The 9,387-nt window shown below is 52.5% G+C and overlaps 2 protein-coding genes across 2 annotated transcripts; one reads left to right on the forward strand and one right to left on the reverse strand.

The window, feature by feature from the left end:
* Positions 1-2,611: 2,611 nt before the first annotated feature.
* STEHIDRAFT_129098 (uncharacterized protein) lies at positions 2,612-4,146 on the forward strand (the record flags this gene model as incomplete). The annotated part of the gene is made up of 5 exons (XM_007301171.1): positions 2,612-2,727; positions 3,110-3,257; positions 3,314-3,943; positions 3,986-4,013; positions 4,073-4,146. 5 exons carry the CDS (start codon positions 2,612-2,614, stop codon positions 4,144-4,146), a joined length of 996 nt encoding a protein of 331 aa, XP_007301233.1.
* A 1,807-nt stretch (positions 4,147-5,953) lies between these two features.
* Positions 5,954-8,677, reverse strand: STEHIDRAFT_154081 (uncharacterized protein; the record flags this gene model as incomplete). Its single annotated transcript, XM_007301172.1, has 6 exons — positions 5,954-6,176; positions 6,249-7,180; positions 7,249-7,625; positions 7,695-7,852; positions 7,920-8,237; positions 8,295-8,677. 6 exons carry the CDS (start codon positions 8,675-8,677, stop codon positions 5,954-5,956), a joined length of 2,391 nt encoding a protein of 796 aa, XP_007301234.1.
* Between the last annotated feature and the right edge of the window lie 710 nt (positions 8,678-9,387).

Below are 9,387 nucleotides of genomic sequence, written 5' to 3' on the forward strand. Positions count from 1 at the left end.
CAAGACAAAGAGAGAGAGAGGCTCATGAGAAAGAAGAGCCATCCGAAGCAAGAGACCATTCCGAGCTTATTGTGGAATCGGACGCAAACGCGAACACGAGCGAGCAAGCCAATCAATAGGACCCGATGGGTCCATGTATTATTTCATTATCAGCCGAGCCGATCACAAACAAGCGCCAACACAAAGAGACAAGAGTTGGCGCGCAAGTCCAAATACATAGATAGGCTAGCAAAGACTCGGACAATCGGGCGCGAGGGAGGCTGCTGGTAACACGGAAGAGAGAATGCGGAAGAGGAGGGAGGAGGGAGAAGGAACGATCGCGTGGAAAGGAGCACAGCGATCGGAGGCGGTGCAGATCGAAGGCGTTCAGCGCACGTGGTCTCGGCAAAGGGCAGGGGCTGTGCACTGCCGCGGCCGGCCGATCGTTAAGCGCATTGACCTCGCGGAAGCGCCCGGAAAGGCGAAAAGGGCGTAAATTTCTCGACATAAGTCAGTATAATCAGAGAAATTTACGCCTGCTCGTAAATGCCCCGTAAATGGCCGCGGGTACCTGCCAGATCCAATCGTGGTTGAAACTTACATGCGAGGGGGATCTGGGCCGATATCGTGGGCGGGAGGAGGAGATGAAGGGAGGAACCTTCGTACGCCACGTGGCCAACGATAGCAGATCTCATCGCGCCTCGAGGCTTCGCGCTTGATCGTAGCAAGAACGAGCGTACTACTGTTTACCTTCTCGCTGCCTCCATCGGATTCCAGTGCGAACAAGTCTCTGAGACGGCCAGGTATTGTATCATACGAGCTTGTTGAAAGCTATTCTCTGTACCACGGCTGTCTTCTCGTTGCTCTCACGTGGCTGCTACTACATAGTACTCAGGCTCTCGCTTTGCTCATGCGGCGTTCGTGTTCACTCGCCTAAGTCATGCCGCCTGCCGCCAGTTCGATGCCCGTATCTCATAACTAGGAGGTCTGTACTATGGCACTGGGGATACTGAAGCTACTGAGAATGCACTGTGGTCTCTGGCGGCTCCCGATCTGGCTCTTCTTCTCCAGCTCGCCGAACACTAGCTTCCCTTCGACTCGTAGAGGATTCATTCGCTCAGTGCGATTACCCGTCCGTCCACGTTTTGTCGTTAATTCCTCCATGACTCTACGACTTTACCCTCAGTCTTTGCGCTTCTACGACTGGTTATGTCGCTTTTCTCCGTGACGAACATGTCCGAATATCCCTGCAACGATCTCACCTCTACGGCCTGGGACATTCCGTCTAGAACTTTGCAGTCATCTGACCTCTCTTCATCGTCAACCCTCTAGTCCACATGAGCGCTACTGACGACCGGCCATCATTCTGCAGTGTTTGCGCAATAGCCATGTGTCTGTGGTTGGATATTTGTCAGCTGGATTGTTCGAGCGCCGTTAGCAGGGTTGATGGAGTAATCTTGGAGGGGCCGCGACCGGTGGGATCGGAGAAGGTTTATGGTGCTCGTTGTGATGTACGCCATTGGAAGGGTTGATGAAGTCGTTGGGGAGGGCTCGCGATCAGTAAGAGGACTCGTTCTGATGTACGATCATTGATGTGGTGCGAGTCCGTGATGTGGCACAGCTGCAAGCAGCCTCGATGTATAGAATGTCCAATGTATAGCCAAAGCTGGCTTTATAAACCCTGTACTCTGTCCGAAAAAAAATTGCCCACATGAGCGAGCAGTAGGAAACCAATGAATGAGTTCAAAGGGCCCGGGCCCGCCTCAAGCCATGTAGTAGTGCCACAATGTATCTCTAGATCCTCGGACCGACAGCAACAAGAGAAACAAGATCGAGAGCGGAGAAGTGTCAGCTCACAAATATGAAACAGATGAGGGTATCGGATCTCGAAGCACATAAGCACTTCGAGGTGTATATACTTTCATTTCGCTTCTCGGAAATTACAAGATTTACAGTGCCGTGGCTTCTTGCCTAAAGTTTCTGTAAATTTTCTGTAAAGTTAAGTTGGGATCGCACTTATTGCACTTATGCCTGCCAGCTGAGCAGGCCCAAGCACTTATTCCACTAAATCCTTGCTAAGCATGGAAGTCCATCGCCGGGGAAAGCAGCGAGCGCAACGCAGTGTGGTCTCCGCTGTGACTCGGCAAATACCGAACACGTTGATCCTCCATCAATTCTACTTCCGTCGCTCGCAACGCTCGAGCCCAATCTCTTTTCTTCGACTCTTTTCTTCGCTCTCCTCGACAACGGCTCTCCTCCAGGTCTGAAGTCGGGCCTTTCTTCTACATATTCTGCCAGAGAGTTTAGCATGGAGCTTGGACTGCAGCCTGAGGCCGCACACTGGTTTCTCGCTCTCCAACCAATCACCTACGTGGCACATGAGGTCAAGCCGCTCAACCCTAGTCTCCCTCGAACACGATTGACCTTCGTGTCAGAAGGTGTGTCCTTCTACCCAAGATTTTATTTTAGGCACTCGTATATCGTGCGCCTTGTCTGGTTTCGCACATGACACCAGCGAGGGTTTTTTTCGAACTGTGTTTGAATAGAATGCTGGCATCGTTGACCTTCTTAGATCATTCTTTGTATTGCCGAGGCCTACCACCAATATCACAGTACCGTAAAGACCTTGTCAATGCCCAGCTCTGAACCTTCTACATCGTTTCCCAACCGTTCACCATACAACCGTGCTGTCCACTACAATGCTACGACCGCTGCGCCAACATCACCACACGTGTCCTCGCCCTGCAGGTATGTCGCGTATATTATTGTTTCTATCCGACCCTATATGATGTGTCAATGTCAGCTCGACGTCCGCTAATATTTTCTACTCTTACTCTCCAGTGCGAGTCCGTATATACTATGCCTGATAGCTATGCCAGACCGTGGCAAGCTTTCCCACGATCTATACAAGGTACCCTCTTCGCCCGCCCGACTTCGACCTCTCCTATTTCGTCAACCTTTCCGCCCACACCTACATGTTGCTGCATGCAGCAGTCTGTACGATCCAGTCGAGATTGTCGATTCCGCCAAATCCTCAACATCAACTCTTGTTTCCGTTAATGTGATTGTCCACCGCCTCTGCCCTCCGAAACTGTCGAAGTGTCCGCTAACACACCACGTCCCACAGCAGAATACTCGCCCTCATCCAGTCCTCTTCATGCCCCCTCCCCTCCGACGCCTCCTCCGACGCCACCATCTCCGATACTACCTCCTTCGACGCCACTTATGTCCGCCCTAATGAACACCTCGCTGTCCTCCTCCCGAAGCATCTTTGGAAGGTTCGTTGTTCTGTCTTACCTTCGCACAACCCAAACACTAATCTAGTTTTGTTCAGCCCGATTCCCAAGCGGCATCTTGCGAAACCTTCACCTGCACGAAGCGGTTCTCCATCTTCGAGTGCAGACACCACTGTCGCAAGTGTGGCGGCACCTTCTGTGCCACCTGCTCCTCTCGCAGGACGAGCCTCCTCGACACGTCCAACCTCGATTTCCGTCATCCGCCACGCAACACTCTCATAGCCCGGTTCGCGTCACCCACGTCGCCCCTCCACGCAGCTCGCATGCGCGACACCTGCTTCAACCAACTCTACAGATGCCCTACTCCCCGTACACCTGAACCATCTCACGCTCCCCGTGCCCCTGTGTCTGCCCCGCTACCCGTTACCACCTCTCCTCGCTCTCGCACTAGCTCAAGAAGATCTATCGTCATCCTCACCCCTCTCGACCGTCAATCCATTGCCTCTGCCGTCACCGCTGTACACCGCCGCTCCCTTCGCCAGCAACGCCTCACTCTGTCACCGCGCTCAGACCCCTCCATCGTACCCGAAGTCACCGTTCCCTCACGCGAGCTCGACATTTATCCGTTGCGATTGAAGAGTGAGGTCTGTAAGTGCACAGGTGGTGGTCGATGTACTCCGAAGAAGTACCCTGTCGATGCCGCCACTCGCCTTCCACCGAAGACTTTTGTATGAGATCGAGATGGAGTAGGAGGAGGAGCGCCAGCGCAGCGCGAGAACCCAGTGGTCAAGGATGGAGGTCAATGCACGTCCTTCCCTTTTACCCCCCTTCGTCGCTCATCGTGCATTCGTCTGCAGACTTCCAGATCCCCATCACTCGCGACCTTCAGCCAGGAACTCCCTGCGGTCCTTGCATCCTCTTCACCTTATAGTCTTTTTCTCCATAATCGCTTTCCTGCGACGTCTATGGGCTCTCGCATGGTGATCTCTTTTAGTGGATGGAAAATTGGACACTCATTTACTTGGTTATCTTCTAGGTCTCCGACTCTTACAACTGAATGGTCTTTTCTACCCTCTCGCACGCTACTCTACATTCTTCAGCCTTGTTCCCTTGTCGTTATGACACCGTACCCTGCCCCGCCATTTTCGGCTCCTGGATGTTTCAGGCCGTTCCGAAACACCCTTCCGCCCCTTAAGACCCTCCGAAATCGTGGCCACGCTCAAGTTGCGACAGTTCGACCATTTCCTTTACGTGCTCACTGCTCATCTAGAACGAACTCATCAGCCCCGCTATCAACATGGTCTTAGTGCGGGACCATCAGTCCGTAGTAACCCCCAAGGCACACGAGTGGCTATTTGAGGTATGCAAGGTCTCAGTGCTCACAGTAATATGATCCAATAACAATTTCCTTTGTCAAACAGGCTCTCGACACCTATATGTGGCAGGAGAGAAGGCTCGACTCCAGTGACGCAATCTCCACCCTTGGCGTTGATGCGAGGTTAGTCCAGGCTGCTTCAATCAGGAACCTATATGACTGCGGCTAACGCTTTCGAAGCTCTTGGCTGTGCACCGCGGAAACATCGCTGGCAAGACTATTGCGGGCATTCCACGGTGTCGAAATGCTTAGGCGACTCTCCCTCAACGTCGTCTTTGTTTTTGGGCACGATGAGATTCCCGATCAAGAAGCGGTGATGAACCTCATTGCCGCCGTTGGATTTCGATCTCACCGGGTGCGTTTTTTCCCTTGAGTCTCGAACTTCACACTCAAGCTCTTCACAGGCACCTGCCACAGCACTTGCTGAACTCGCGCTGATGAATCGGGAAGGCGTCGTGGATGCCGTCCTTGGTGACAGCTTGGAGGGCCTATTATACGGTGTCTCCTTATTTATTCTCCGGTAAGCCATCCATGTCTGACCTTGACGCAATGATAATTTACATAGGTCTGCCATACAGGCCACCTCATAGTGACTTTGCATTCGGCGTTCGTGCGATCGAACTCGCCTCAAGTTCCGACACTCAAGATCGGCCTACGCATGTTAGTCTTCTTCTCTACGTACTAATAATGTCGGCCAACTCCTTGTGTCCGGTATGCCCTACCTCTCTATATATACCATCGCGATCTCACTCTTATTATAGGCCGACGTTCGGTTGACTCCAGCAGCCGCTTTATCAATTTCAGCGCACCTTCAATCCCACATGGACCCCTTACTCCGCGCCGCCGCCACCTATCCTAACCCCTGGCATTTTAACCTCGGAGCATGGCTCCTCGCATTTCGCGAGGATCTGATACGTATCTCACCGAGCTTCCGGTTGTGGTTATATCTCGACTTCCCCAACCTTCACTGCTTTCTACCTTATGTCCATGCTACTACATCTTGGACCGGTACCCATCTCTGCTCCCCACCTGTGCGTCTCGACTTCGTGAGACACCCAGCTAATGATGTCCTAGTACGAGTATGGTTTGAAGTGCACTGTTCGGATTCGACTCTGCCTGTATCTCCCCTGTTGCCAAATGTGGGTGTCGTTGACGGAAGCGACTCGTCAGAGGACGAGGATGAAGTCCTTGCTATGGTTCACATTTCAGCATGATGATATGTACTCGAGTACTTAGTTCAACAATGACATCCTTTTTGTGATTATGGAGAATTGTAGTGTGAAGATGAATAAGTAAGACTCGTAAGGTAATGCAAGAACCCGTAAATGTAGCAGCCGGTGAAAGAGATAGCCCGTAATGTATATCATGAATCAACTACATTCTCTCCTCCTTCCTCGACTCCGTCATCTGACACCTGCTCTGTGGCAAGGCTTACCCTCTCGGTAGGGGTGCCGTTCTTACTCCTGCGCTGAACCAGACGCCCGCTCGCCCTTTGTGCTGCAGTGATTGCCGCAAGGAGGTTAGTATGGCCCTTGCCCGCTGCGTCTCCGTACGCTTGAAGAAAGCGCGTCTCATCGCGGCCATAACTGGAGGTGGAACAGGTCGCACATGTCAGCGAGAAGGTCGGGTTTGTTGACAGAGGTAAGATTATGGCTTACCATTCAATAAACTCTAGCGCGATCTTTTTCCGCTGTCCGTAATGCGCGGCGAACTGTTGACGATTAGGGCCCTGGCGACACACGTTGGGCCAGTCTTTCATTGGAGGAATGCTCTTGCCTGGGATACCGTGATCCCAGAGGAGAACTATATCCCGCCAGGAGTCGGCTTTGGTCTGCGAACCGTCGGGTTTTGGGAGAGGAAGGTTGAGAATTTTGTATTCGAGGGCGGGAGAGATATGAGAAACCTGGAGAAGTGGCGTTCGGGACGTCGTGAGGTGGGCGGCAGATGACGCCGCAGGCCCTGGGTCGTGCGTACTCGAGATATTGGAGGATGAATTGAATGGAGGGACAATCAAACCATGGATGTTTTGATCGAGGGTCGAGTTGTACTGGTGTCCGCCGCGTTCAGACGCATTACCTGCGTAGCTATCGTGCGAGTATGGGACGGAAGCTGGGGGCTGGCTATTGAGTCCGTTAGGAAGAGTGGTGATGGATGCGTATGGGAAGGGTGAATCGTCGACGATGGGCGGTGTGAGCGATTGATGAATGAATGAAAATGGTAGATGAGCCTGCGAAGGAGCAATAGAATGGTGGCGTGATGGTGGCGGAAATATGGGTGGCGCGGTGCCTGCCGGTAATGAACACAGCGACGGAAGAAGGTGTGTGAGCGAGTAGAGTGCAGGACCTATGAGGGCGAGGGAATCAACACGGGATAAGAGGTGTTTGATGCTGGTGTGTAGACCGAGCAGGCTGTCTTGGTACCAGGCTTCGCGGTGAGAGGCCGAAGGCAATGCGTCCTCGACAACCGTTCGAATGCGAGGCGGGGCAATGGGGCTAGTGGGGCTATTGGGGACTTTAGGCGCAAGCGCATCGCTATGACTAGACTCATAAGCGGTGAGCTCGTCAAGCAGGTATCGGATGAGTGTGTCCGTCTAAAAACATCATGATCGTGAGCTTCTGATGATGAACTGTGACGAAGCAAAGATTAAAATAGGCTTACACTTTCGCCTTCGGCCCAGCCACCCCACCACCGAATGATGGAGAGTGTCCACCGTTCACTTTCGGGAGCATACATGAACCGATATTGAGCGCCGCCACGCCTGAAGCAATGCGTGGTGAATCGATAGTCGGAAGCCATGTTATCGTACAGCCCAGACTTCGTTGCGAACTCGTTGATGAGTTTCTGAATGTCGTCGGCGGAGATTTGGCGCAGATCCTGAGCTGCACCACCAGAACCGATGCTCGGGAATATGAAGTCGTCATCCTGGAGAGGTCGACAGTAGACGTTCCGCTCAAGATAGTCGCACCAAACTGCCAGATGGCGATATACGTTGACGTGCGGCATGTGTGGTATGTCATAGAGCTTGTACGTTCGCCCTATGATAGTGAGTAGGAATCTTAAATATTTGATCTGACACATAAAGGCCATGAGCGGCGACAGCGCACCTTCAAGGTCTTCTTCCATTGATTGGGAACCGTGCTTCGAGCGGCGTCGTTGCCATCCCTTTCGATCTTTTAACTGGAGTTCGTGATACAAGCGCCCTTGAGCATCTCGTTGGTTGAGGCGAAGGTGGCGTTTCTTGATCTTTGAAGTCTCGAAGTTTCTAGATAGATGGACAGATCCAAATGATTTGCATTCGAAAAGGTTAGGAGTAGAATATAATAACCCACCTCGTCCACACAACCCACCCAATGCAAGCAAAAGCACGAAACATTAGATGTTTGACCTGATGCTCTCGCTCGGCGAAAGATTTCGGAGTCGTTCCACTCGCAGGGATCGGACACTCCTTCTCTGACCATCCCATCATCGTCTGCATCTGCTCGTATGACATCGCAGCCGAGTGCTTGCGCTCGCTAGCTCCATCTCCGCCGTATTTATTCCGAATGGATACCATGACGTCCTGAACGAGTGCAGAATTGGCAGGATTACCAACCCACCTCTGAGTATGGGGATCTTGCTTCCATGGCCCTCGAAAAGTGTCGCCATCCCTGATCGATACATTTTAGCCACACGAAAGCACGGATATGGAAATCAATTTGACTCACAACTCCTCCCAGTGCTTCTTCCAAGCCGCGTGAGCGCCATCCGCCGTACTCTGACCGAGTCCGTCCTTTAGACACCGAAGTGCGATATAATTGGCAAGTGCCTTCGGCGAGGATTCCTTAGGTTCTCCCTCAAAAGCTAGCTCATACCCTGCAGTTCCCCGACCCCACCTCTGTAACCTAGAGATATAGCCGCCGTAGCTGCCCCGTGTGTTCGCAGCCATCTTGTGCTTTTGCACACCTTCTTTGCGGATCTCGTCAAGCTCCTCAATGCCGATCGCCTCGGTCATTTGGGCTTTTTTCTTCGACTGTTTACGCTTCGAAGGTTTCGGAGATTCTACTACGACGTTCGAGTCCACAGCAGGCGATTTACGCTTTACACCCATTGTGGCGTGACGAGAGGGAGGTCGAGGGGAAGAGGGTGGTCGTAGGGGAAGGTTGACAGCAAGGACAAGGTCGAGCTCGCTGTCAGTGGCAGTGAGCAAACGAAATTCGTTTGCTTCCGTGTTTTACCCCTTGTGTCGATCGCTTCAAAGCTACGGTGCTCCACTGAGCAGCCCTACCTTACTAGACCTTACAATCATATCCAGATAATATCTTGACAAGACAAAGAGAGAGAGAGGCTCATGAGAAAGAAGAGCCATCCGAAGCAAGAGACCATTCCGAGCTTATTGTGGAATCGGACGCAAACGCGAACACGAGCGAGCAAGCCAATCAATAGGACCCGATGGGTCCATGTATTATTTCATTATCAGCCGAGCCGATCACAAACAAGCGCCAACACAAAGAGACAAGAGTTGGCGCGCAAGTCCAAATACATAGATAGGCTAGCAAAGACTCGGACAATCGGGCGCGAGGGAGGCTGCTGGTAACACGGAAGAGAGAATGCGGAAGAGGAGGGAGGAGGGAGAAGGAACGATCGCGTGGAAAGGAGCACAGCGATCGGAGGCGGTGCAGATCGAAGGCGTTCAGCGCACGTGGTCTCGGCAAAGGGCAGGGGCTGTGCACTGCCGCGGCCGGCCGATCGTTAAGCGCATTGACCTCGCGGAAGCGCCCGGAAAGGCGAAAAGGGCGTAAATTTCTCGACATAAGTCAG

This window comes from Stereum hirsutum, assembly GCF_000264905.1.
Source record: "Stereum hirsutum FP-91666 SS1 unplaced genomic scaffold STEHIscaffold_3, whole genome shotgun sequence".
Lineage (NCBI taxonomy): Eukaryota > Fungi > Basidiomycota > Agaricomycetes > Russulales > Stereaceae > Stereum > Stereum hirsutum.